Genomic DNA, 27,883 nt, shown 5'->3' on the forward strand with positions numbered 1-27,883 from the left:
TGAGTGCCCTGACAGTACGAACCTGGCCCCATGCATCACCATATTCTGGCTACGTGAAAGTGAAGTTGCTCTGTCATGTCTGACTCTTTGTGACCCCATGGACTGCAGGCTACCAGGTTCCTCCATCCATGGGATTTTCCAGGCAAGAGTACTGGAGTGGGGTGCCATTTCCTTCTCCAGGAGATCCCCACCCAGGGATTGAACCCAGGTCTCACACGTTGTAGGCAGACGCTTTATTGTCTGAGGCACCAGGGAAGTCCAATGGCAGTATGTCTAATGTGGCTGTCCCGAAATGGAGTGGTTTACGGAAGGGGTTGGTAGCACACAGGAGTGTTGTTGAGCGGCCACTGGATGTCAAGGCACCTCAAGTTAGGGAGAGGGGTTCTTCAAACTAACAAAACTCTTTTAAAAACTCTATGTGTTAGCCAAGGAAAGCCTCACCCAGATCACTAACCCTAATTTGCAGGCAAGGAAATCGGAGCACATACAGGTCAGGGGAACAGCGCACAGTTGTAGAGTGAGTCACTGGCCAGGACTGGACACACACTTCCTGACCTCTCGACCAGGACGCCGGCCATAGCCCTGCCTCTGGCCCCGGCAGCTCCGAGCTGACCTAGCGCGCCAATGTGCTGATGTCACCACGAGGGGGAGCCAGATGCCCGTTCATGCAGTAGCCGGGCCCAGGCTGCGGGGTGGAGGGACTGCTCCTCTGAGAGCCTCATCCGCACAGCTGTGCGTGGAGCTGGTGAAGAAAGCGGACGAAGAGTTGGGCGCTTATAAGAGGGCCGAAGCTCTGGAGCAGTGGCTGGGAGGGAGGGAGGACGAGGGAAGGGCATTTGTTGCCTCCTCTGGTCCTGCTTGGTCTGGCCCTGTTGGGAAAGGAGCAGAGCTGGAGAAAGGAAGGGCTTTCCTGAGCACAGGCTTTCTGCCCCCGCCTCCGCTCGGCTCGGTCTTGCTTAAGAGCAGACCGGACATTCCTAAAGCTCCGGCAGGAAACCGGGAAATAGACGGGGAGGCCGGCGGCTCTGCAGCCCGCCAGTTCTTGCAAAGCAACGCTCTCCCCCGCGCCCCACCCCCAAGCCCTAGGCGCCTGGACCCTGCACCCTCCTAGAACTGCCCTCCTGACCTGCTGGCCCCTTCCTCCCAGCCTATGGGATCAGACCCATTCCCTGAGCTCCAGTCCCTGAAAGAAAGTGTTATCCACCACCGACCCCCAGGTGGAACTCATAATCTGTCCGCCTAAACCTGGCTGTCTTCCAGAGTTCCTTCCCTCAGTGAATGGTACCAACACCCATATGGTTATTTGACTCAGAACACTTAGGAGTCATCCTTGACACTTTTCTCTTGCGTACCCCATTTTTCACGCCTCCTCTCTACCTCTGGGTTTCCCCCCACTCACTGCACCAAGTGGCCATTGCATCTCACCAGAATTGTTCGTGTCTGCACTCCCTATATTCACTCCTCTCCCCTCTCAATCCCTCCCCCAGGTGGTAGCTCTGATAATTTTTTATTTTTGACAGCGAGTCTTGCAGGGATCTTAGTTCATCTCCAGCCAGGAATGGAACCTATGCCTCCTGCAGTGGATATGTGGAGTCTTAACCACTGGACAGCCAAGGAAGTCCCATCTGATAAACCTTTCAAATCCTCATTCTGATCCTGTCACCTACCTGCTGAAATCTCTCAACAGCTTCCAGTGGCTCTTGCAATAAAGACCAAACTCTTATTAGCATGGCCCATAAAGTCCTGTGAGGTCCGGTCCTTCCTCCCTCTCTGGTCCCATCCTCCTCCTTATTCTCTCTGTTTCAAATGCACTGGCCAAGGTAATCACAGGCCCTTTGCACCTGCTGTTTTCTCTGCCTGGAACGAATCCCACCCTTCTGTCCTATTAACTTCTACTCTCTCAGACCTCCGCTCCAGCACTGCTTTCTCAAGGACGTCCCCCTTGGCCTCTGTGATCAGGGCGGGTCCCTCATTACTCACTCTCCTAGCCCCACATGCTTCCCCTTCACGTATCTGTCATAGTTGTAACTGTCCGTTTGGTACTATTATTTAATTAATGTCCATTTCCTTCCACTAGACTGTAAGCTCCATGAGCATAAGGACCATGTCAGTTTCTGGGTGCTTGAAAATCTCCAGGACCTCTGTGCCTGGCACATAGTAGGTGTTCAGTGTTTCTTGAATAAATAAGTAAATTCATGTGGCCCACTTCTTTCCAAGAGTTTCCCAGGTGGCTCAGTGGTAAAGAATCTGCCTACAATATAAGAGATGCAGGTTTGAGCCCAGGGTTGGGAAGATCCACTGGAAAAGGAAATGGCAACCCAGTATTCTTGCTTGGGAAATCCTATAGACAGGGGAGACTGGTGGGCTGCTGTCTATGGCATTGCAAGTGTCCCAAAAGAGTGACTTAGAGACTAAATAACACCTTCTTTCCATCTCTGTCTCCTGAGCTTAAGCTTGTATCATTTTCTGTCTGGATCTTGGTAATCACTTCTTAACTGGTCAAGTCCCTACAGTCAAGTCCCTACTGGTTTCCCACCCAACAGCCAGAGAGTTCTAATAAAAATGCCAGTCTGACCATGTCACCTTTCCCACCCCATTTAATAGCCTTCAGTGTCTTCCCATGGCCCTTGGAATAAAATTCAGACTCCTGACACAGCCTTACAAGGCCTTGCGTGGTCTGGCTCACCTTGTGCCAAGTGCCACCTCCTCAATGGACCTTTCTTTCTTTTTTTAATTGAAACACAGTTGATTTACAAGGTTGTGTTAGTTTCTGGTGTATAGTAAATTTATTTTATATATGTGTGTATATATATATATTCTTTGTTAGATTCCTTTCCATTATGGTTTATTAAAAAGTTAAAAAGCTATTGAATATAGTTCCTTGTGCTATACAGTAGGCCCTTGTTGATTACCTATAGATAGTTTGTATCTATTAATCCCAAACTCCTCTAATTTATCCCATCCCCCTTCTTTCCTCTTTGGTATCTATAAGTTTGTTTTCTATGTCTGTAAGTCTGTTTTTGTTTTGTAAATAAGTTCTTTTGTATCTTTTTTTTTAGATTCCACATATAAGTGATATATTTGTGCTTCCCTGTTTGACTTATTTCACTCAGTATGATAATCTCTATCAACAGCCCTTCCTTAAATAAATATTGAGTGCCTATGGTACCAGACCGCCCCACTCCAGTACTCTTGACTGGAAAATCTCATGGACGGAGGATCCTGGAAGACCGCAGTCGATGGTGTCGCTAAGGGTCAGACATGACTGAGTGACTTCACTTTCACTTTTCATTTTCATCTATTGGCGAAGGAAATGGCAACCCACTCCAGAGTTCTTGCCTGGAGAATCCCAGGACGGGGGAGCCTGGTGGGCTGCCGTCTATGGGGTCACACAGAATCGGACACGACTGAAGCGACTTAGCAGCAGCATGGTACCAGACACTGAGGACTCCAGTGATGAGTAAAAATAGACTCCTTCAGACCTGCTTACACTCCTCCAGATACTGAAACATATCTCCTTTCTGTGCAAGGCCTTTGCACTTGCTTTTTCCCTTGTCTAGAAAATGTTGTCTCTCCTCTCCTTTTTCCATTCCTGACTTCCCAGTCAACATCTGCCAGCCATCGGATTTCAGATTAAACACCATTTATTCAAGGATATCTTATCTGACTTCAACCTAGATCCTCCTGTTAGGTCTTATTACTCAGATATTCCATCTTCAAAGTACTTAACCACATTTTATGTTTCCATTTGTGTGATTATTTGGTTAATACCTGTCTTTCCCACCAGGAAGCTCCAAGAGCTTCCAAGTCTGGTTTTGCTTACCATCATATCCCTGTGGTGCTTAGCTGGTGCTCCATAATTGATTGAATGAATAAATGAATAAGTGATTCTCCAGCAGCAGTATTCAGAGGATACTGCCTTCAGGGAAATGGCATCTCTGCCTCGGTATGAGCTGGGGGCTGGGAGGGGTGTCAAAGGAGCTAGATGGGGAGAGGGCCTGGAAACTGTTAGCGCCTTCCCTGCCCATCCGATCCTGGGTGCCCATCCGATCCTGGGTGCCCATCCGATCCTGGGTGCCCATCCGATCCTGGGTGCCTGTAACTTGGCCCGCCCACCTCTCCTCCTCTGCCGGCTCTTGCCACAGTTCCCGGCCCTCAGCAGCACTGGTCCGGCTCTCACTCGTCTGGGGGTCTCACACACTGAGCCCTCCCCCTGCAACTCTTCTTGCTCTGTTTCACATGGCTGGCTCCTCCTCATCCTTCAGGTCAAGTTGAAATGCTGCATCTTTAGAGGACACTTTCTCTGAGTAGGTCTTCCTGTGATGAGCTTTTCATCCAGGTCATTTCCTTCATCCTAGCTCACTCAGAAATGCATTTATGTATTTATCATCTATGTCCCTAGATGGGTTAGAAGCTTTTGACCACCATAGCAGAAAACCCAACTCCACAGGCTTAAACAACAAGGGAAGTTGTCTAGGGGAAGGACTGGTTTTGAGGTGGGGCAATTCAGTGGTGTTCTCAAGGACCTCAGTTTTCCCCATCTCGCTGCACTGCCCCCTTGATGTTATCTCCGTCCTCAGGTGAGCAGGATGGGTACAGCAATTCCAGGCCTCACAGTAGGACTTCCTGTCATACCAACAGGGTTTTCTCCTCCTGATGTGTCCCACTTAACTACTGCTGTGTAACAAGTTGTCACAGAACTTGTCAGTTTAAAATGACATTTTAACTGGAGAGGCTTCGCTGGGTTCTGGCAGAAGGTCTCTCATGAGGTTATTGTCAAGCTATTGACCAAGGCTGAAGTCCCCTGAAGGCTTAACTGCAGCTGGAGGATCCGCACCCAGGTTGATTCGTGTGGCTGTTGGCAGGAGGCTTTGAGGCCTCCATAGGTGGGCCTCTCCATAAGGCTGTTTCCTAAGGCAGTGCTTGCTGTCTTCCTCCAGAGTGAGACAGCAACTGAGTCAGAAGCTGCAGTGTCTTTTAAGACCTAATCTCAGACATGGCACACCACCACTGCCACTGTATTCTATCATTACTCAGCCCAGCCTTGGTCCTACATGACAAGGGACGACACAGGGTGTGAACACTAGGGGGCGGGAGACGCTGGGAGGTCACCTTAGAGGCTGGCTCCCACCTGGTATTTTTCTTTCAAAGTGAGTGAGGGGAAAAAAAAAAAAAATGAGGGAGGGTTTTCTTTGCATCTGCTGGCAGATACCTAAACCTACCTAAACCAATCACTCGTGAGGCGGGTGGGACCAGCGGTTGATTGCAATCCTGATGCACCCCTGGGCTTAGGAGCCACCTCTGCTGAAGTACATAGTGGGATTCAAGAGGAAGACTGCCGCCTGCACAAAATCAGGACTCTGGAATGAGGAAGGGGCAGTGGGAATGGATGTTGAGAGGGCTCCTGCGTCTCTGATGCTCACTGCTAGACTGTCAACTCCAAGAGAACAGAGACCCATGTCTTTTCTTCCTCCTTGCATCCCTGGCATAGAGCTCCTTGCCTAATATAGAGTAGATGTAACCATTTTTGTTAAATGAATGAATGAAAGAAAAAATGGAAGACCTCCAGAAGAAGTCTGGGACTGGTTACCAGGTAGGGCTGGATATCCGCAGGCCACCGGGTCCTCAAGTTCTTCTTAGAACTCAGGAGGACACCTGCTCCCAACCCCACTGCCAGCCCTAAGGACAGACGGGACTGGCAGAATTATTCTCACTTTATTTCTGGAGAAATTTGATCGATGCAGTAACACTGATTCCAGGCGAGGGCAGGGGGCACGGGTACCCCTAAAGCAACCAATATCCTGTGGCCCAAGGTGCCCCCCATCCCCAGACCTCAGTTACAGTTCCCCCTCAGTTACAGTTAAATAGAGGGAGGAAGCTCTCCCCAGGGAGTCTTGGGAGGGTCTGCCTCCTGCACCCACCCCCTCCACGCTGAGGGGTCTGAGCACAGCTATTTACAGTATTCACATCCACTGTACCCCACCAAACCAAGGCAAATACTACAGGTGGCTCTTCCCCACGGGAGGAAGCCAGAGAGGCTGTGAGTGTATGTGTGTGTATGGGGGGTGTCCGCGCGTGTGAGCACACGAATGCACTGAGGGGCAGGGTCTGGCTCCAGCCAAAGAGACATCAGTCTATAAGGTGCAGATTAAAAATAACAGAGAGGACCCAACCCCCAGGGGCCCAGGCCACTTCCGGCTTTGTTCTGTCTCCTTCTCTTCCAGACACGCTGGTAGATGATGCAGAGGAGCCCTCATAGCTGTGCCTGGATCCGAGGCAACCCCTTAAAGGACTTCTGGGGAAAAAAGCAGGAGGGAAAACAGTCAGGGCAAATCAGGCTCCAAGCCCAGAATGAAGCGCAGGGGGTGAGGGGGTGGGGTCTTCTCGGTAGAGCTCCAGAGGGCCTCTGATGGATCTGGGAGAAGAAAGGGCTGGGCGGAAGAGGCTGGGGAAGGCTGCTGGGAGCTAGAGCTGCGGGTCCGGGAGAAAGGGATCCCTACCTGTGACCTGAGGGGGCTGCACCACAGCTTTCTTGAGAAAGGCTTCTGCCTCTGCGAAGGGCAGGAGAGCCTCTGGCGTCCGGCCCAGACTCTTGTCCCCGGAGGGTCCCTTAGAGGAGAAGCCGTTCTCCTGGTGCGCTGGCAGAGGCTGCAGCCCATTCACCAGGGACCCAGACGACTCCTTGTTTGGCAGGCTGTGGATGCAGAGGCCAATGCTCAGGCCACTCCCATCGCGGGACAGCCCGGGCGCCCTATGGTTTCCAGCCTGACCCTGCCTCCCTGCTCCTGGGTCCTGCGCTTGGGAGCTGGTACCTCCACTGAGGCTCCTGGGGGGCCAGCTCCTCCTTCTGCAGCCCGGCAGGCCGAGCCTCCACAGCTTTCGCAGGGTCTATCCCTGGGAAGGAATGGCCATCAGTTAGGGGTCGGGGAGAGGATCGAAGGCTGGGGCTGGGGCTGGAGAGGAGGGGAACAGGCCTTTACCTGGGCTGGAATTGTTGGCCGTCGCCTCCTTTCTGTCCTGCTTCTGCTTTGAGGAGGAAGAGCAGTCAGGCTCCAGGGGATCCCTGGCCCCACCCGACTGCACGCCGCTGAATTCTTCTCTCCCCTCCGCCCAGATCCTGGACAGCCTCGCTCCTCCACCCTGGATCCCTTCCTTCCTCACCGGACCTCCACTCCCAACACCACTCTTGGGGACATCCTGACCTTGGTTTCAGCAGCTTCTGACTTCCGAGTCCTCTTCATAATCTCCTCCAAGCGCTGTTGGGAAAGAAGCCCCTCTCCGGTTAGGCCCAAGCCCGGCCCTAATCCTCGACCTCCCACCAGCTAGCCCTGGTCCTGGAGTCTCGGGGGCCCTTCTAGCTCACACCAGTTCTTTCCAGGCCAGGAAGCTGATCTCCCCCCAACTCCGTCTCGACCGAACCCTCTGCAACCCAAGGCAGCGCCCCCTCCCAGCCCCACTAGCCCCTCTAAAGAAGTGCGGACCGAGCCGGGAGAGCTGGCCCTGCTCACGACTCGGCCAGCCGCTCGCAATACCTTTCTACGCTCTTGCCGCTCCTGCTCCTCCCGCTGGAAGTGCTTTTCCCGCTCCAGACGCTGCCGCTCTGCTTCTTCTCGGGACCGAGCTTCGGCCTCCTCTTTCTGCCAAAGACCCCCAGGAGCTTTAGGCGGCCGGCCTCCGGCGGTCCCTTCCAGCCGGCCCCGACCCGCCACCAGGAGGCGCCCGCGCCCCGGCCCTCGGGGGCACCTGCTTCTGCAGCCGCTCCTGCTCCTCCTGCTCGGCCTGCGCCTTCTCCCGAGCCTCCTGCTCCTCGCGTCTCCGGGCCTCGGCCTCCCGCTCCGCCCGGGCCTCGGCCTCCCGAGCCAGCTGCTCCTCTCGCATTCGCCTGGGGAACACAGGAGACTCAGGCTTACGCCCGGCTTCTTCTCCAGCCCCTGTAAAGGCCTCCTCGGTCCCCGAGGGCGTGCTCACTTGTCTCTTTCGGCCTGCAGCCTCCGCTCCTGTTCCTCGCGCTCCCGCTGCTCCCGGGCCTGGCGCCGCTTCTCAGCCAGGAGCCGAGTGGCCTCTTCTCGGTCCGTGGTGCCAGCCATGGGTTTGCTAGGGGTCACCGGGGGAGCAGGGGCTGGGGGTGAGGTCAGGACAGCTGTCTCTGGAGCGGGATCGGGACCAGGAGTCAGCATGCACCGACCAGCACAGGCCCCTCCATCACCTCCCCTCTCCCCCACCCCCATACCCCTGTGCTTGCTGGACCTTAGGGCAACCCCGGCGGCCCACCCACCCTGCTTCTGCCAGCGACTCAGAGCACTGAGGTCCTGGTCTCTTCCCAACATACATTCCCCCAGGCGTCTCTGGCAGCCCGCACCTCTGACCACCTCCCACTCACAGGCAAAGCTGGCTTCTCTGCCCTGCCCACCTTTTGGCCTCTTCTCTCCCTGCCCACTGGCAGGGATCTCTGTGGGCTGCTCTTTCGGGGGCTGGGCTGGGGTGGGTGAGGGCACAGGCGAGGGGGCCGGTGAGGCTGGGGCTGCAGGCTCCCTCTCATCACTGGCCTTGCCCTTGCTCTGGGTCTTGTCCTCGGGCCCCGCCACACTGGGGCTCTCCTTTGCCTCCTCCTTCCTCCGGACTCGCCCCTTGGGTGATGCAGTGGTGCCTCGGGGGGATGGTGGTTTTGGGGGCAGAGCATGACCTGGCCCTGGGCTGAGGCAGGGGGAGGCAGGCCTGTGCGAGGTTGTGGAGGGAGAGGATGGCCGGCCCTTGGATTTGGGACTGAGAGGAAAAAGAAGAGTTAGACCTCAAGGGCACAGAGTGTCCACACACACACACACACACACACACTTTGAGCATGTCACTTCGCTAGGGAAGTGTCCTCCCAGGTTTGGTCAGCACCCCCCTTATATGCTCTCACACAAACATAATTTAGTGTAGATATCCCAGTTTGTAATTACATGTTCATTTGTGATTCTTTGACTCCTGTTTGTTTCCCCAAGAGCCAGTAAGATTACTAAGAGCAAGAATGAGGCCTGGTTTGGCTCAGGGAAGTGTGCTGGGCACCCCGAACACAGTACCTGACAAGACCATTCATTCGTCCAGCACGTGTTTCTTGAGTGCTTACCAGGCACTGGTTCTAGATGCAAGGGTTACTTCAGTGATCAAAACACTCCAAAAATTTAAAAAATCCTGCTCTCAAGGAGCTTTCTTTCTAGAGGTGGGTTGTTGTTTAGTCGCTAAGTCGTTTGGGACTCTTGGGACCCCATGGACTGTAGCCCACTAGGGCTACAGATTGTTCCTCTAGAGCAACACATATTTATGAATGAATGGCCGGCTAGCTGGCCTGGCCGTAGCAGGCCCTGCCCCATTGTTGGGCCCACCTGTGCTCCACGTTGCTAGCGGAGAGGCGCGGGCGCAGAGAAGCAGGCAGCGACTGGCGCTTCTTGAGGCTGCGCTCCCGGGCCAGGGCACTCTTCTCCTTCTCGTTTTCCCGCTCCTTGTCCTTCTTCTCCTTTTTCTGCACCTGGGGAGGAGGGTTAAGGAGAGCAGGGAGAGGGGAAGCAGAGGTCAGAGGCGCCCGAGCTCCCCAGCACAGGAGCCGGGTCCCCACCTGCGCCGCCAGCCACTCACCGGCGAGGCCTCGGGCCGGAGGCGGGCCGGGGCGGGGCTGCCCCCGGCGCTGGCCTTGCGGCGATCCCCGCGCTCCCCGGCGGGGGCGCAGCGGTGCCCGCTTCGGGGGGCACTGCACGGCGTCAGCGGGCTGGCGGAGGCTGAGCGCGGGCACAGGGGCACGACTGCGGAGGGATGACTGCGGTCGGGGCGCGGTCCACTGGCGTGGCTGGCCCCTGCCCCGCCCCTCGAGGGGGCTCTCCCTGGGCCGCGGCCCCTACCCTGGTCCCGGCCGTTTCGGGGCAGTGTGACTGCACTGCGACTCCGTGCCAGGAAGGAGAGGGTAGGCGTCATCAGACGGTCCACGATGCTGCTCTCCCACGGACTTAGCTGCAGGCTGCGATCTAGGGGGAGAATGCCGGGAGAAGCAGGTTACTGCAGGGCTAGAGTGGGCAAGCAGAGGCATCTGGAGATGGCCAGGTACCATCCCCAGGCAGAGCCCAAGGAGTCTCAGACTCTCCCCCTATCATGGGGGTTACACTTGTCCGCCCTTGGGTCTGACCCCCACTGCAGACCCAGGCAACAAGACACTTGCCATGCAGGGCTAGAGAGGTCCCTCCTACCTCTCTCCCCAGGTGAAGGGGCACTGAACTATGATTATAGAGAGGAGACAGCCAAGGTTGGTGGGGTACCCAGTTGCCAACTTCTATGTCCCATTGTAGGGCTCTGCTCCTCCTGCCCTCAGAGTGCTGGCCTAGGGAGGCATCACCCGCAACCGCCCCCCTTCACCCCCCACGGGATTTGGGACAGTGAGGGCCCTTGTGCTTCTCTGACTGAGAAGAGGCCCAGCTTTTGTGTATCCCATGCCAGGGAGAGGCTGCTAGGGGGCCTGGCTGCCCCGGGCCACCCTGCTCTGTCCCCTCAGCTGCTGGGTTATTTTTAAGCTTCAGTCAGGTGGGGTTGGTAACAGCAGCTGATTTCGTTGCTGGGCAACAGAGCAACCAAATAAAAGCTGGAGAAACTTATAAATAACTCCTACCATGGCCCCTTCACATGTGACATCAGGGCATGGTGGGAACGCAGGGGCTGCGCTACCCTGGTTGGCCACAAGTTTGGATCCAGCCAAGGCCATGGCTGGGGCTCTGAAGGCAGAGAGGGCAGGGTTGCGTGGGCCCTCCAGGGTGGAGGCAGAATAAGAGGGCTCCTGCACACACAGCACCCAGGCTCGTCGGGTACTCCCGGGCAAGGCCACCTGCCTGAGGCTGGCCTAGGCCAGCTGGCTGTGGTTGGAGATGAGGCTGCCGGCCCATTCCCACCCTCCACCCCCACTCTCATCCCCACCTGCTCTCGAGACTCTAGCCAGGCTCTGCCTGCTGGGTCACTGCCCTCTGTTCTCCTCCCCTGTGGGAAGCACCTCTGTTCTCAGGACCCAGATCCAAATGCCGGCTCCCCCGAGGGGTGCACAACCCCAAGCGGGGTCGAGTGGGGATGGAGACCTGGGGTGTGTGAGGGCTCCTGGGACCTGAGGTTTTTGCGGAGCTCTGGAAGAGGCTACAAGGAGGGGACTACAAGGAGCTCTGGAGGAAGGAGGGCTGGGCCTTCTCTTACTTCTACTGGGGGAGTTCCAGAGCGTGGCAGAGGACTTTGAGAGCCGCTTGTTGATTATAGAGTCCACGTGTTTGGGCAGGTTTACTGCCGACACGGAGCACCTGCTCCCACCTGGAGGGGAAAAGACACGGCATTAGGGCCGGGCCGGACGGGAGCCAGGGGGGCACTGAGGCCTTCCATGCAGGATGCTCCGCGGGCAGGGTGGGAGAGGGAGGAGTGGGCAGGCTAGGAAGGGGGGAGGAGGCAGACTTGGCTCTGGAGGGGATGGGGGGGGTGGGTAGGTGACCAGAGACAACCTGGATTGGGGGAGCCGACGGAAAAGAAACAGAGGAAGGAGATGGAATAAAACTGGAGACACTATAGGCTTCCTGGCCAGGAAGTCATTCCCTAGGGCTGGGCGCTGCAAGCCCTCCCCCACAACCACCAGCACTGGCACTCGCTGACACTGCCCAGCCTGGCTGGGCTACAACACCCATGGTCCTGCAGCAAATACAGATGCTCCTGAACAGAAGGACCCACAGTCAAAGGCGCTCACACAGATTCACATAGTCATAGGGACACACAAAGACAAAGACATGCGCGCACGGGCATATAGAGTGACAGGTACTTCTGCATGCACACGATAGTGCACACATGCACAGACAGAAACAAACACAGCCGCAGAAACAGGCCCAGACCCAGATGCAGACAGGCACAACACATCACAGCAACTTAATCGTATCTGCAGCACTTGCTGGGTGCTTACCACGTACCGGGCACTGTGCTGGGCACCACACACATGTTACCACACTTGATCCTCCCAAACATCTACCTACAACCTCGGAGGCAAGTAGTACTGTTATCCCCATTTTACAGATAAAGAAAGTGAGAGAGCAGGAAGTCAGAGGTCACAGCACAAAGGCCAGGGCTGGGAATCCGGACCCAATTCTGTCTGACTTGGGAATCCACAGCGAGGTACACAAGGCCACTCACACATCAAGGCAAACACGCACTAAGACCCGCAACGCACAGATCCATGAACACATACACCAAAAGACGCACGAGGAACACCGAATCTTGCCGTTACCTAAAGACACCCAAACACAGCAGCACATACATGCCAGCAAAATGTCAGACCGAAATGCATGATGGCCCTACATAAAGAAAACTCAGAGACAAAAATCTACCTTCCACGACAGGGACATCAGGGTGATAGTTTTCTTTAAATATCCAGTGTCTGCAGGGTATTAAAGTGCTCTTTTCTGTATCAATCAACTAATAGTAATTGACAGGAGCAAAGAAGGCTAATCTAAAAAGAGCAAACCGAATGAAGAGCACCCACCTCTGACTCAATAGTGGAAGTCCTGGGACAGGACTTGGTTCTACAGACTTGGGTTTACAGATCATTCCAGAAGACACAAGGCACACAAAGCGAGGCATACCTGCTGCGGGGAGCTGCCAGCTCCGTGCACGGAAGCTGCTCCCTTCCCCCACTTCTCAGGCCCCGGCCTCCCCTCCCACCCTGCAACCCCTCCGGCCCACTCACTGGTCTTACGTCCTGGGGAGCCGTGGTGCAGGGCCCCTGCCCAGGACCAGCGCTGCTGCCGGATTTCAGCCCACGTCTTCTTCACTGACCGCTGGATGGCTGCCTCATAGCGCTCCTGGTGGGGCGGGGGCCGGGGTGGGGGGAGAGGTCTGGGCTCAGAAGCTTTCCTCCTACCTGGGAGAAAGGCTCTCTCCCGGGACAAGGCCTCCCCCACCCCTAGAAGGTTTCCCTGACTCATGGCGGGTAACCAAGGCTACTGAGCCCTCGCTGTGACTAAAGACAGTTTGCAACAGATCCCTTTCAACTTGTTCTTGGGGAGCTTTTCATTGTTCTTGACTCATTTCCTGAGCCTATGAGCTGTTTCTTTGAGGACCGGGTGGGACTCTCCCTGCCTGGGTCTCCCAGGGGGGCCGCTGGCTCTGAGGGTTCTGACCCTGGAGGTGGGTTTGCGTTCAGCCTGAGGACTGGACCACAGCCAGGCCACCTTTCCCTTCATTTCTTCATAGTGCTCAAGCCAGGCTTCTCCTCACTAGGAGTTCACTTGGCGCACTCACACAGACACATCTCTGCACACCCACACACACCCATCTGGGGCACGCACACATACATGTAATGACAACACACGGCTACAGGCGCCTATCCTGGCACGTACGGAACCAAACACGCCTGCACAGATGCTGAGATGTGGGACCCACGGGACCCGAATGCACGTGTGAACACAGGGCTGTGTGTTCACACTGAGCCCACATGCAGATGTGTGCACATAGAGCCACGCGTGCCCGGCCAGAACCCAGCACAAACGCACCTTGTTCTTCTCCAGCTTCTGCCGCTGCCGCTCCTCCAGAGCTGCCCGGCGCTGCTCGGCTTTGAGCCGCTGTTCCTCCAGCCGCCGCCGGCGCTCCTGGAGCTGCTTCTCCCGCAGTGCCTTGGCCTTCTCCTCCTTCTCCAGCCACACTGCCTTCTTGGCAGCTGCAGGGGGTTGGGGAAGGAGCCCCGAGGGTGTGAACATCTGGTAGCACCTGGGCCCCCAAGTGTCTGCTCTGAGTGGCCTTGCCTGTTCTTCCGGCCCGGGGTGGGTCTTCCCCCCTGCCTGCCTACTGGGGAGATGCCTGTGTTCTGAGACTACCCCTACTCAAGTTGAAGGGCATGCTGAAGGTGGGCTGGGGCCTCAGAATGAGGGCTTCCCAGGCAGGAGGCCTATTTCCCCTCCACCAGCGTCGTGGTCTCTGGGCACCCGAGCAGAAGTGAGCTCTTTAGGGCCAGGTCCCTGTCTAACTTCGGGGCCTGCTGACATATTGTGATTAAGAGCATGGGGTGAGATGAGGCTTCTGGGTCTGAGTCTCAGCTACTCCACCTAGCTGCGTGGCTTAGGCAAAGGACTGCCTCTTTCCGAGCCTCTGTCTCCCCATCCTCAAAATGGGTACAGGGTTAAGTGAGATAAGCGAACTGCTCTTAGCACAGTGTACACAACAGAGATTCCCAAAGGGTTAGTGCTACTAACAGGATGTCCATGGGGGTGAGGCTGAAGGGGAGCTGTCACACACTTACCCAGGTACTTGGCCCGCTCTTCCCGCCGTTCCTTTGCCAGCTTGTGTCTCTCTCCTGCCTTCTTTACATCTTAACAAAAGGAATAAGAAGAGACTTAGGTCAAGAGGTTCCTCTCAAAGGGGAGTCAGCCTCAGGGCCCTGCCCCCAGGCTGCATGCCCACGCCTTTTCCATCTCCTCCGGAGCCCAGGAGACTCCCTCTGGGGTCATCACCCAGGGCTGGGACTGGGCCCGGGATGAGGGACATCACTCATACCTTGCTTGGTGGGAGGGCTGTCAGAGGCGGGTGCTGCTGGCGGGGATGGCTGGCTGCTCCTTCGAGGAGGCCTGGCATCCCGTGGGCCCGTGGCTGGTGGGGTGGGTCCCCTGGTCTTCACTTCAGAGGAAGGGGACTCTTCTTGCTGGGGGGCTGGCCTGGGCCCTACCAGCTCCGAGGGGCTCTCTGGTTCCAGTGGAAGCTGCTTGGGGCTAGTGGTGTTCTTCATGGCGGGAGGCGTGTCTGGGGGAGTGTCGGGCACCAGGGTTGACGTCGGTGGTGGCGGCGGCGGTGGGGAGGGGTCACCTTCTGGGGAGGGTCTTGGCTCTGGAGGGGTCCTGGCTGCCATAGCTGGAAGTAAAACACAAGACAGGAGAGAAAGTGAAACAGAACATTTGTTACCATCAGTTCAACATGTAGCTCCTTCCCTTGTCCAGTTGATATTCATTTATTCGTATGTGTTTATCAAGTTCCTTCTATGTGCCAGGCCCTGTTCCAGACACTAATGATGTAATAGTGAGAAAATGGCCACAGTCCTTGCCTCTGTGGAGCCCACACTCTGGCAGGGCAGACAGACAGACAGCGAGGCAATTACGGTAGAGAATAAGTACTATGTCTGGAGTAACAAAGCAGAGATGGCTAACCTATACTGAGGGGGCTTCCTGCAGAAGTTAGAGCTAAGCTGAGGTCTAGGATGAGCTGGAGTTAGCAAACCAAGGCAGAGAGGGTTCTGGCAAAGAGAAGAGCATTTGCAAAGGGGCAGAGGGAGCCGGGTGTATCGGTAAAACTGAGAAGTTGGGGGTAATTAGTGGACCAAATGGTAAAGGTTGGTTTCCACGTCTGCCTCCCTCACCTTTCTGCTTTCCCTTGGGCTCACAGGACCCATCCCAATGCCCAGTGCTCAGGAGGTGCCTGGGACCAGCCGGAAGGAAAGACATACGCATGGGCACAGTGGGATGCCCAGGTGGGATCCCCAACAGGGTAGGCAATTGGCTACATCCATTTCGTCATTTGTTTTCTTTCCCAACCACCCACAGATTTCTTCTTGTTAGACATTAATATTTCAGGGTGTCTGTAAAAGACACCGAAGTGCCAAGTAAGGAAGCCACATGATTTGATGTATACATGTCCATGCACACACATGTGAGCAACTGAAAAATGGGCTTAGGGGTCAGCCGGCTGAGGGCCCAATTCTGACTTCACCACTCCAAGACAGGAAGAGAGGGCCTTGGTAACTTAGGGCAAGCCACTCAACCTCTCTAAGCCTCAGCTTTCATATCTGTAAAATGGGGACTATAAAAGCCCAAGCTGGTAGGGATGTCAGTGAAGTGCCTGGAATAATTCACGTGCCAGGACACAACACTTCCCTCTCTCTTCCTGTTTGTCTTATGAAGCTGCCAAAGAGCAGCCTCTGCACGTTGAGCCCTGGTGCCATCGACTGCTGCTGTCTAAGGAACTTGAGGGGACAGACGAGGAACACACCCGCTGCCTGGGCTTAGGGATCAGGACCACAGCCCATGGAAAGGTCAATCGAAAGAAGCATTTTTTGCTCTCACCAGGTGCCTCCATCACACAGGGCCTTCTGCTCTAGGAACAGTGGTCCACTCAGGAGGTGATACATTCCCCCTCCCTGTGGGTGACAATGTGTGAACAGGGAGAGGACACTCCTAAGGAGCTGACTTTGGAACTCCGGGGACCCTTTTCAGGGAGACGGGTGTCCAGTGGGCTCTGACGAAGGCAGGCTATTTAACTATCTGGCCTCCCCACTGACTGTGTGACCTTGGACTTGGCCTCCCCGCTGACTGTGTGACCTTGGACTAGTTACAGGCCCTCTTTGTGCCCTAGCTCCTCTTCTGTGAAATGCAGACAGTAGGCCTGTGATGAGCATTAGTAACAACAATAACCACTAACATGTATATATTTCTTGAGAGCTTCCTATGGAGAGAGTATTTTACACACACTAGTTTGAATCCTTATGACAATACTTCTAAAGGAGGCAAGGTAAATATTTCTTTGAGATAGAGGTGGAGAGTGAAGCGAAAAGAAAGTAAGTGAAGTCTGAGGCCACTCAGCTGGGAAGTGAAGGAGTCGGGACCTGAGCCCAGCGTCGGTCCCCGGTGCCCTTGCTCTAACCCCCACACCCTCCGGCCTCTGCACAAGGCGGGGTGAGGCAACACATGTTACACAATGACACCATCTGAGACTCACACTATTTTCCCCTCATTCCTGCCCTTCTAGATTCCTGGGTTCCAGGCAAAAGAGCCCCAGCCAAGGTCCTGTCTCCCCAGTTGTCCCTCCCACTCTGCCAGCCCCTCCCCACATCAGCTCCAAAAGACCGCCCGGCCACTGCTAGTCCACTTCCCAGCCACCTGAAAACCCCTCCCCAGTCCCGGTGGGCAAGAAAGCTAGTGGCCGCCTTTTAGTGAATGCTTCCTACATGCCGAGAGCTGAGCCGGGCCCTTGGTAGCCCCATCCTGCATCTCCATATGAACTCTGAGAGAGAGAGAGTCTTACCCTCGTTGAACAGAAGAGACCATCAGAGCTTACCCCACTAAATGATTCATTCAGGGTCATAGAACTAGTACGTGGCAGAGGCAGAATTCGAACCCAGGACTATCTGGGGCCAAAGGGCCTAGGTACGTAAGCACAAAGCTCGAAGGCTGAGGGTGAGGCTTGTTTATTGCCATTCTCCTGGCACCTGTGCCCGCTACAGGTGTTGCAAGGAAAACTGGTAGGGAGGTGTTTGTCTGCACCGAGGCGGATCACACCCACCAGGCAAGACAGTGAGTCTCTCCAGCTAGCTTCTGACTAGACCTGCCACGTGACGGGGAGTCTGGGAGGAAGTGCAGGGATGAGGCCTGGAAGGGCCTGCATCTGGCGCTCAGGTGTGGCGGGGCACAAGGTGTCCGGCTTCAGTCAGGCAGGTCTGAGCTCCGGTTTTCTCAAGGTGGGGCCTATGGTGTTGGGACCTATGGTGAGTAGGCACATCACCTCTGGTGATGCTGAGCCTGGCAGGGGCTCAGCAAACAGCACCCCCGGAAGAATTGGCCTACTTCTCCCCATCTCTGCCACAAGAGCCCCCTGGGGCAGGCCTTCACCCCACTGCTCCACGCCACTGCTCCTCTCAAGGTCTCCAGTGGCACCCACACTGCCGAGTCGGCAGCCACTTCCTGGGCCTCACCCCACTGGCCTCTCAGCCACAAGACACAGGTGAGCCCTGGGTGCTCGTCCTTCAGTTGGCCCCGAAGACAACACACTCGCCCGGTTTTCCTTCCCCTGGCTGGCTGTGACTTCTCGGGCTTGCCAGCCCCTCGTAAACTCCCGAACCTTTTAGCACCGGAGCGCCCCAGGGCCCAGTGAAGACCTCGACTCTCATCAGTCGACACATACTCCCTTGATGACCTCATCCAGACTCATGGCTTTAAATACCACCGCTCTGCTGATGACAACCAAATTTGTATCTCCAGCCCAGACCTCTCCCTTGAGTACTGGTTTCGCTCATGCAACTCCCCACCTGACACCCCTGGGTGTCTTCTTGAGGTCCCAAATTTAACATCCCAAACTCAGCTCCTGATCTTTCCTTGCCAGACCCTGCTCCTCCAGTTTTCCCTATCTCAGTCAATGGCAACCCAGTCCTTCCAGTTTCTCAGGCCCAAAATCTTCAGAGCCATTTTAGGATCTTTTCTTGTCTCACACCTCACATCTAATGCCTCAGTAAATCTTTTTGGCTCCACATGCCCAGTATATTCTGAATCCAGTCACTTCTAGCTCCATTTCTGTCATCTTGGTCCATTTCTATCATCTTCTATCATCTCACATGAAAGACTCCCCGCTGCCATCCTTTGTTCCCCTTGGGTCTTTTCTCACCAAAGCAGCAGAATGATTCTGTTCAAGAATCAGTTGGGGGAGGGGGGTTTTGGATGGGGCGGCAGGGGACACATGTATACCCATGGCTGATTCATGTCAGTGTATGGCAAAAACCACCACAATATTGTAATTAGCCTCCAATTAAAATAAATAAATAAAAATTTTAAAAAAGAGTCAGATTGAGAGTTCCCTGGTGGCCTAGTAGTTGGAATTCCAGGCTTTGACTGCCATGGCCCGGGTTCAGTTCCTGGTTGGAGAGCTGACAAGATCCTCCAAAGATGCCCCACACTTCAAGGGAGGAAAACCAAAGGCAAACGATGGCCTTCAAGGCCCTTCAGGCTCCGTGCTCTGCGGCCCATTACCTCTGGGCCTCCTCTCCTCCCCATCTCCCCCTGCTCTGTCTCTTGCGGGCCACTGTTCCTTGTTTGTGCCAGGCACGCTCCTGCCTCGGGGCTCTGCGCTCACTGTTTCCTCTGCCAGAATTCTCTGCCCCCAGATCCTGCATGTCTTACTCCCTCACCTCCTTCAGGTGACCTGACCTGACCGTCACTTACCTGACCGTCACTTCTCGGCCAAGCCTTCCCTGTCCCCTCTAAAACTACAAACTGTAGGGGAAGTTTCCCTCCCCTTTCCAACTGAATTCTTTTTTTTCAAAAATTTTCTCCCCCCGACATGCAACTCCCTACCTGACACCCCTGGATGTCTTACTGATGCCTCAAATTTAACATCCCAAACTGAACTCCTGATCTTTCTCTCCAAATCCCTGCTCCTCCTCCAGTTTTCCCTATCTCAGTCAACCGCAACCCAGCCATTCCCGTTTCCATATATATATATATGTATATATCATATATTTTTAAATTTTATTTTATATATATTTTATTTGGCTGCATCAGGTCTTCGCTGTGGCATGTAGGATCTTGTTCTCCGACCAGGGATCAAACCCTGACCCCCTGCATTGAGAGCGCAGAGTCTCAGCTACTGGACCACCAGGAAGTCCTTCAATCGTTATTCTTTTTTGTTCCAACTCTGTTATTCTCGGTAAGCATTAGCACCACTTTAACACTGTCTCCCACCCCCAGAAGGTAATCTCCATGAAGGCACACATATTCGTTTATATTTTGTTTAGCTGTTCTGTCTCTAACAGCAACAGAGCTTGGCACGGAATTGGCTCCCCAGCTATTTGTTGAATGAATATATCAATGAACGCCTCCCTGGCAGATACCATCAGCACCTCTCTTCCCTGGATGACTGCAAACTTCCGTCATCATCCTACCCGCACCCTTTCCAGCTCTGCTCTTTACTGAGCAGCCAAAGTAATTGTTTTCAAATGCAAATCTGGTCATGGTTCTCTTCCCCACGTGAGGCTCTCCAATAACTTCTCATCGTTCTGAAGAGAAACCAAGATTCTTGAGCCCAGGATGCAAGTCCAACACAGTCTGAAGTCCCTGCCTCCCTCTCCCACACCTCTTGAGGCCCCCTCTCTGCTCCCTACTTGCTGTCTATACTCCAGCCACACTGACCTTTTAATTCTGGTAGCCTTGACACTCCCTCTGCCCCAGGGCCTTTGCACAAGCTCTTCCCCCTCTTTTCTTACTTAACTTTCATTCATCCTTCGGATCTTTGCTGAGGCATCATTTCCTTGGGGAAGCTTTCCTGGGCCTCTCTGAACAGGATACATTCCTTCATTATATGAAGTCATGGCTTCATGCCTCTTGTTTGGAGCACTGTGACTGTTACAATTTTAAACTTCCTTGTTTGGTTTTTTTGTTATTGTCCTCCCCCTAAGGGCTGGGTTGCATCTGCTCTGCTTGCCACTGTAGCTTGCCACAGCAGCTACCACAGTGCCCAGTACGTAGAGACAGTCGCGAAATGCTGCTATATAAGAATAAATCGCTGTACTAGGAAGCCACCGTCGCCTAAGCACACGCACAGAGAAGGAGATTTTCACCCTAATAGTGAGCAGATCCGTGTGGCCATGTATTGCAAAGGGATAAACACTTGAAGGGAGGCAATACAATTCCATCTCAATCTGGGCAGCTTCCTGGACTAAGGTACTCAGGGAGAAGTTAATAAAAGTAATAATGAGTGTGTATTCCAGCAATTCAACAGGAAAAACCTCTCAGGAGGCAAATGGCACATTTGGAACTCTTCTTCTGACCTGGCGGACTACGGACCCTGAATACAAATACTTTTCTGAGAATTATGCCAGCCCTGATGAAATGTCATCAGGACTGTGTTATTCGGAACAAGTTATGTTAAGCCAAATGAATTCCTTGGTTAATTATCTAGGCATGGTTAAATCAATATCTGATTATGCCCATTTTCAATCATCAAATACGATCCTTCAGCCACCTCACTTTATTTTGGTCTGTGTCAAATTGTGAGGTTTTATTTTGCGATATTGATATTGACCAGAAGTATTTGTTAAGAACTAGATAAGCGACAGATAGTTTGCATTCATTTCTTGGCACAAAGAGTGTTGGCAAGGCAAAGGTGCAGGAGCTGGTTGCAGGATCAGTTAGTCTAGTTTTCTCCAAAAACCCAAGAGGGACTGCAGAGAGATCAGGCCAAGTCTCTCGGAGGGCCGGTCACATGTCTCAGGGTGCTTACTCCCTATCCCCACCATCTGGGTGCTGGCAGTCCTTGCCTCTCATCCCTCCCTCCTCCCACCCCAACAACTGCTCCTGGGCCAAAACTCCTCTCACAATACCCATAACTCAGTCTGCCCTTTTAGTCTGCCTGCTGTCCCTGTGAGGGCTAGTGGAGAGAATCCTTTTTGCAGCCTAGAGCCTTATACAGGATCTGCCTGGGCAGAGAAGGAATTCTGTGTCTGCTTAATGAACACATGCATGGTTGGATGGATGGATGGAGGAATAGATGGATGGATGGATGGATGGATAAAACAGTAAAACCCCTAGCTGTTCCAACATCTAGCCTCTCTAACCCTAAATGTCTCTACCATATCAGAGTTCTGTGTGTGCCCAGCCAGCTCCTAAGTCCAGGAAGGGAAACAAAACTAATTTGCTGAAGCCCTACAGTAAACCAGGCACTCACCCTTATCTCCTCAAGTTCTTATTATAGCCCCCAAGGGAAAGTGCTATGGAAGGCCCGTTCCCCAGGTAAGAACACTTACTCAGACAGGTTAAGTGACTGCTCACGTCAGTGTCAGAAGTAGGACTGGGCCCAAGGCTGTCTGATGACAAAACCCTTATGTCACACTGTTTCTGGTGGGTGTCACATAACCCCTCCCCAAGGCTCCTGCCTATTCCCCGAAGAAGGAAGTGATTCAGTGGGTTTCCCCCCTGAAGATGAAGGGTGCAGGTGGGGCAGGCAGGCACTGAGCTCAGAGGGCAGGAATGCAGGGAAGGTAGGCTCCTGCCCAGGCTGGCCACCAGGAGTCAAGAACTGGGGCACCTGAGCAGGGGTGGGGGCGAATGGCCCTCATCCAGGAGGCAGAGCAAGGGTGTGCCCAGGGGAGGGGGTGCCCAGACAGCAGAGGTCAGCACCTCGAGCCAGAGCCCTTCTGGCTCCCGCAGCAGCTCCTTAGGTGGCCGCACTAGAGCAGACAAATGAAGACAGGGAGGCTGCCGGAGGGGCAAAGACACACACTCACACAGACAGAGAATACACATTGCAGAGAGACAGCGGGAGACACCAGACAGTGTGGACAGGTCCACACAATGGGAGACTAGACACGTTCCTTTCTCTCTCTCTCTCCTGTTTCATATGGAAAACAGACCTACTGCTGGGATTCAGAAACCTACACACACACACACACACACACACACACACACACACGGAGTCAAGCACCCCCTTTGAGACACAAATGAAACTTCAGAGATGCGTACAGCACTCAGATAGCCTGTCATCTGCTCACTTCGGCCCTGCCCCTCTAAGCACTCCTACCTGGGCCCAGGGAAAGCCCAGTTAACAGTAGCAACAGCTAATGCTGCGTCAGGTAAATCCCTTAACACTTCAGTCCTTTTTACCCTCACCACCATCCTACGGGGTTGATATTATTACCCTATTTGACAAATGAGGGAATAGATTCAGAGAGATTAAGTCACACAGCTGGTGAGTAGCAAAGCTGGGTTTGGAACTGGAATCAGGCTGAAAGTCTGTACCTTCACTCTGTGACCCAAAGGGGGCGGCCTCCTGGGTTTCCTCTCCTAGAGAGAGCAGTGGGCTGGGAGGATGGGGGTGGGCAGGAAGGACAAACCCTAGGAGACATCTGATGGTGAGGCTGGGACAGAGGGGACCCTTAGGGGGCAGCACCACTCCTGGCCGGGACAGAGCTGAGCCAGCTCTGAGAGGGAGGGAACCAGCAGCGGGGCAACCTGCACCAGCACTCCTCAGACCCTGGGCCACAGGCCCTTCGCTGCCTCTGTGGGTGATAAGGCTGGGATCCCGTCGGAGACTGCAGATCTGAGGAGCTCTCTGGCCCGGTTGGCGGCCATTGTTCCCAGCCTCCAATCAGGAGCACCCACTTCCTGTTATTTTAGGCGGCAGGAAATGACCCCATCCCGCAGCCCGGCCCTCCCTCAGCCCCAGCAGGGCTGCCCACGCTGGGGCCTAGGAGCTGAGGGCAGAGGCCCGGCCTTAAGCCAAGGCCTGAGGATGGCCCGCTGGCTGAACTGTCACCACTGCCTGAGTCCAGGGCCTCCTTCTGGTCTGATTTGCTCAGATTCCAACCTGGCAGGATGGATAGGGGATGCAGGGCCCGGCTGTTCTACTTCTGCCTCCCAGAGAAAAGATTACAGGGTTCCTAAGACCACGATGCCCAGAGAAGACCAGTCACTGCAAGGAAAGTGAAGTCGGACTCTATCACCAGCTGGCTTGGCCATGATTAATTCAGCATAGAGGTTTGGTGTACCGGCTTCACAGTTGGATGGACCTGGGTTCAAATCCTTCCTCTGCCAGCACCTAGCTGTGTGACTTGAAGCAAGTTACTTCCTTCTCTGAGCCTCATCTATAAAATGAGGATATGGGACTTCCCTGGTGGTCCGGTGGTTAAGACTTGGTGCTTCCACTGCAGGGGGTCTGGGGGTACAGGTTCAATTCCTGTTTGGGGAACTGAGATCCAACATGCCGCATAGTGCAGCCAAAAATAAAAAAGAAAATTTGAAAAAATAAATAAAATGAGGATAATACTAGTCCATACCGGATAGTTTTGAGAATCAAATGAGACAATGCACTGGACATGCTAAGCACTATGCCTGGCACACAGAAGGTCCTTGATAAATAAGAGTAGGAGATCAGTAGGATCACCAGGGGGTCTATTTCCTCTTGTCATTGGTAAGGAGCAGGAAATGGCAACCCACTCCAGTATTCTTACCTGGAAAATTCCATGGACAGGGAGCCTGGCAGGCTACAGCCCTTGGGGTCACAAAGAGTCAGACACGACTGAGCACGCATGCACCAGGTTCTCTAGTGGCCGCCACCCTCTCTGCTTCCCTTGTGGGGGAAAAGCTGCAGCTGAGAGGTGATGGAGGAGACACTGAAGGCTGTGCCCCGGAGTGCCAGGCAGAGCTGCCACCGCCAACAAAGCTGCATTATCTGAGCCTGGCTTGCTGGCTGCTTCACTGGCCCCAAGGCCCAGTGGGGACCCAAGGACATGGTTCCCAGCTGCTTGTGGCCAAACTCCCAACCTTGGTCAGGCCTGAGAACTGCCCTGATGGCTCTCAAGTGCCGCCACCCCAGGCTGGGCCCTGCTTTCAGCTCCTTCCCCACTCCCTCAGCTCTGCCACCAGCTGATGCCCATCCCTGGAGGAGGGGGAGTGAACTGGCCTGGTGCCCCTTCTTCCTTATTTGCATATGCGTGACTGCACATTAGGGGCTCATTAAGGCCTCATTACTGGGCCCACCCGCCCCAGGAGGGACAGAAGCTATCAGTGGGAGCTGCCAGCCAGGCTGGCTGCTATATGTGGAGAGGTGCAGAGGCGGCCCATCTTTTTCTCATTAGTTCAGGTCCACCTCAAACACCTCCTCTGTGAAGTCTTCCACAAGCAGATTCCACCAACCACTGCATCACCGGGAGTTCCCGGAGGGTGGTGACTGGGATTCACTTCCCTGTCCTGTCATCTGTACAGCCAGGACTGAGCTGGCACACAGCAGGCATCAATATAGGTGCGCTGGATGCCTGCACCCACCCCCCGGGTCTCTCTCCTATTTCCAAATGCCCCACTTCAAGTATGGGGCCCTCTGTTCCCGATACACCCTGTCTCATGTCTGTCTAGAACTCATCTCCACCTTGCTCTCTGGCCTACATTTACCTCTTGAAGTTATAATTAATCCCATCTCCTCCTCAGGCCTCCAAAGGAATTAAAAATAATAACAACAAAAATGAATAGCATTTACTGAGCATTAACTATTTGCCAGGGCCTCTCCTAAATGTCTTATGTATTTCTCTAATTTAATGATCCCAATGTCTCTATGAGATCATTTCCAGAATTATTATCCTTTTACAGATGGGAAAATTTAAGACTTCGGCAACTTACATAAGTCATACAGTAGTAAGTTATGAAAGGGAGACTTAAACTGATTCCAGAGTCTATACTCTCAAGCAAACTAAATCCCGACTCCTGCCCCTACTTTCCCCATATTTCGTACCTCCCTGCTGGCACCACTTCCGATGAGCATAACCACAGTGATGGTAATAACACTGTATTGCAGGCATCCATGTGCCAGCTTCCTTTAGGTACATCGTCTCTAACCTCTAACGTTAACCCCACAAGGCTGATAGCACTACCTCCATTTTCCGGGGGTATGAACTCTGTCTGGAGAGGGTAGGTCACTTGCTACAGGCCACACCTGTCCCCTACTCCATGCTGCCTCCTGTTAATGCTCGGTGTGCAAAGGGAGCTCAGAGAGGGCAGGGAGCACATCATATGTATTCAGTGTCTCAGACCCATGCCTAAGACTTTCACAGGGCACAGGAAGTGGGCATCACCTTTACTCCCTGAAGGCTCCTGACTCACAGGGCCCTTGTCACCTTTAACTGAAACTGGTACAGACCAGCCACCATCCTGACCCCAGTTCTCATGTAACTCCATCTAGGTCGTCCCTGTGTGTAGAAGCCTTCCCAATCCAGGACTTGGTGTGCAGGACCCAGTCAGGTTCCCCCAGCACAGCCAAGCATCCCACCCATGCCCTCACATTCAATCCAGATACCCCATTCAAGTGCCCTGCTTATAAACCAGCCACTCACTCCAGCCCTCATCTCTGGCCCAGTAATCACCACCACTCAGGCCCTGATGTACACACTGGTGCCAGAGACCCTCAGCTGCAGAGGGCCAGGAAGCAGATGGAATGGACACAGGAGAGGCCTCCCTGGGTGTCCCCTCTCAGGCTCAGCAGAGCCAAGACAGACCGAAGTGCCATTGTTCCGGCGCAGCCTACAGACCTCCTGAACCACACGGGTCTACTGGCCTCCCCCTGCATCCTCCAGCTCCCACACCCATAGGGTCCCCTCCAAACACCCATGAGGGCATGGGGTGGAGCCCACCCACAACCAAGCGGCTCCACCTTGTCCTGGGCGCTCTGCACCCACAGACATGGTTTCATCCTGGGCCCACGCCCCAGGGGGCAGGGAGGTGACGGGGATTAGGCTCTAGGACTCTATGGAGGTGTGGGGTTGGGGCCACCTCCCCCCTGAGTCAGTGAAGAGAGCTTGGGTCCTCAGTAATCATGCTCCTCCCTCCCTTTCCAGGAAGAAAGAGAAAGAGAAATCCCTCCCTCCAACCCCAGGCCCAACCAGAAACCTGTCCCCACCCCCTCATCAGCTGCTCCCAGATCCGAATGGGATTTGCAGAAGTCCTGGGCACTGTGGTGGTTGGTGGAGTGAGGGGGGAGAGAGCTTTGATGGTCAGGGGCCTGAAGAGAGAAAGAGGGAGGGAGGGAGGGAGGGAGGGAGGGAGGGAGTGTGTGTGTGTGTGTGTGTGTGTGTGTGTGTGTGTGTGTGTGTGTGTGTGTGTGTGTGTAAGGGTGGGGGGGTTGGTATCAGAAGCCTCAGGCTGAGGAATGATGTGGCAGGTCCCTGGAGTGCCGGCCTCGAGCCTTCACCCCATTCTCTGGGAAACACTCAGGCCCTGAGATATATACTTCTGTCCCCTTTCTCCCCAGATCGGACTGGGTGGGCTCCAGAGTAGGCCAGGCTGCAGGGGAATCGGCCCACTCCCCAGCTCCCGCCCTCTGCCCAAACAATGCTGCCTCCCCCTCCCCCTGCCTTTATCCGGCGGGTTACTTGGCAGCCGCCGCTAAGAGACCGCCCCCTCCCCTCCCTCCCCTCCTGGCCGGCGGGCAGCAGCTACAGGCCCTTTGCGCGGCAGCTGGAGGGATGGGGTGGGGGCGAGGTCTGGGCCAGGGCCTGGGCGTGGGGAGGCGGGGGGCGCCAGGGCCTAGGCTTCGGTATGCAAGGCTTCAGGCCTGAGAATCTGAACCCCCGACACACACGTCCAGGCTGAGGTCACATGTGCCCACCAGGAATGGGAGGGGGACAGACGCCCCAGCTCAGTAGATGAGGCCTGGGGTGGATCGGGGAGGACGGTAGGGGCCGGGCAGCCGAGGTGGCACTGGGTTGGGGCGGAGGGGTCACCATCAACTCTACATTGGGGCCCCTGGGGATCCCGACGCCCAGGACGTCCCGGCGCCCGGGGTGGGGGAGGGGCAGCTGTCAGAAGATGCGCCGGTGGCCCAGAGCCGCCGACGCCGCTGCAGCCTTTATTTTTAAACTTCCAAGTGGTCAGAGGGCGCGGCGGGGGAGGGGTCCCCGCCGCGCGGGCCGGCTTCATCCTCGCCCTTTCCGAGGCCCCCCATCCCCTTCTCTCATCTCGCCTCTGGCATACCTGGGGCTGCGCCCGTACCCGGCTCCGAACGTGAGCCGCTCTCCATAGCTGCGGCGTCACTGGGGGTGGGGGGGTGTCTTGGGGGTCTCAGCGGCGACGGCGGCGGCGGCCAGCGGCCAGGATAGGGGTCCCGCGGCGCATCACGCCCGGCCCGGCCCGGCGGGCAACGATTCGAAGGCTGGGGGAGCTCTGGCGAAGGTCGAGGCTGGCTCGGCTGGTAGCCTACGGGCTCGCAGTAGCCGGCCGCCCAGTGTCTGTCGGCTCCGGCCTCGATCCTTCTGCCTGCCCGGCGCCGGCCCAGTCGCGGCCACTGCCCAACCCTATTGTACCGCCCGGGCTGGGCCTGGCCTCGCGGCTGGCGCGTACCAAGTGCGACGCGGGGAGGGCCACCCCCGCAGCGCCCGGGGACCGCGCTCCCGCCCCGCCCGCCGCGCCCCCGCCCTGGGGCCCGGGGCCTGGAGCCGGGGGACGCCTCTCCTGCAGCCGCGGCGGAGGGGACGCTACGGCTCCCGGAGGACGCCCGTCGAGCTGCCTCCCCCTGCGGCCGCGCGTTGGTACGCGCCGCAGCGCGAGGCGACTATGTAGGGAGCGCTCGGGTGACTCACGCGCCGCTAGGACTGGGGGGAGCGGGGGGGAGCGGGGAT

General features: G+C 55.3%; 1 protein-coding gene across 6 annotated transcripts; it reads right to left on the bottom strand.

The window, feature by feature from the left end:
- Positions 1–5,696: 5,696 nt before the first annotated feature.
- Positions 5,697–27,804, bottom strand: MAP7D1 (MAP7 domain containing 1). Of its 6 annotated transcripts, none has more exons than XM_019957842.2 (18): positions 27,240–27,598; positions 14,530–14,880; positions 14,276–14,344; positions 13,533–13,696; positions 12,728–12,842; positions 11,203–11,313; positions 9,876–9,998; positions 9,616–9,779; positions 9,366–9,508; positions 8,411–8,763; positions 7,969–8,146; positions 7,744–7,882; positions 7,533–7,637; positions 7,203–7,256; positions 6,981–7,026; positions 6,813–6,894; positions 6,501–6,694; positions 5,697–6,295 (listed from the first exon to the last, which is right to left on the bottom strand). In XM_019957842.2, the coding sequence occupies exons 1-18, from the start codon at positions 27,283–27,285 to the stop codon at positions 6,285–6,287; spliced, it is 2,448 nt and encodes an 815-aa protein (XP_019813401.2). In that variant the 5' UTR covers positions 27,286–27,598; the 3' UTR covers positions 5,697–6,284. The 6 variants fall into 6 exon arrangements, with proteins under 6 accessions (XP_019813401.2, XP_019813403.2, XP_019813400.2 ...); XM_019957844.2 differs by having other exon boundaries at positions 6,981–7,023; positions 27,240–27,596; XM_019957841.2 differs by having other exon boundaries at positions 9,616–9,998; positions 27,240–27,804.
- Between the last annotated feature and the right edge of the window lie 79 nt (positions 27,805–27,883).

The sequence above is a fragment of the Bos indicus genome, chromosome 3 (genome assembly GCF_029378745.1).
Source record: "Bos indicus isolate NIAB-ARS_2022 breed Sahiwal x Tharparkar chromosome 3, NIAB-ARS_B.indTharparkar_mat_pri_1.0, whole genome shotgun sequence".
NCBI lineage: Eukaryota > Metazoa > Chordata > Mammalia > Artiodactyla > Bovidae > Bos > Bos indicus.

What these genes read in the sequence shown, in the direction of transcription:
- MAP7D1 (XM_019957841.2), bottom strand. Translation starts at nt 27,285, where the DNA reads ATGGAGAGCGGCTCACGTTCGGAGCCGGGTACGGGCGCAGCCCCAG. An exon ending in AGAAGCTGGAGAAGAACAAG is followed by an intron (nt 12,843 to 13,532) that starts GTGCGTTTGTGC and finishes CCGCCCCACCAG; the next exon opens with GAGCGCTATGAGGCAGCCAT. An exon ending in AGGAGCGGCTGCAGAAGCAG is followed by an intron (nt 7,638 to 7,743) that starts GTGCCCCCGAGG and finishes GGTCTTTGGCAG; the next exon opens with AAAGAGGAGGCCGAAGCTCG.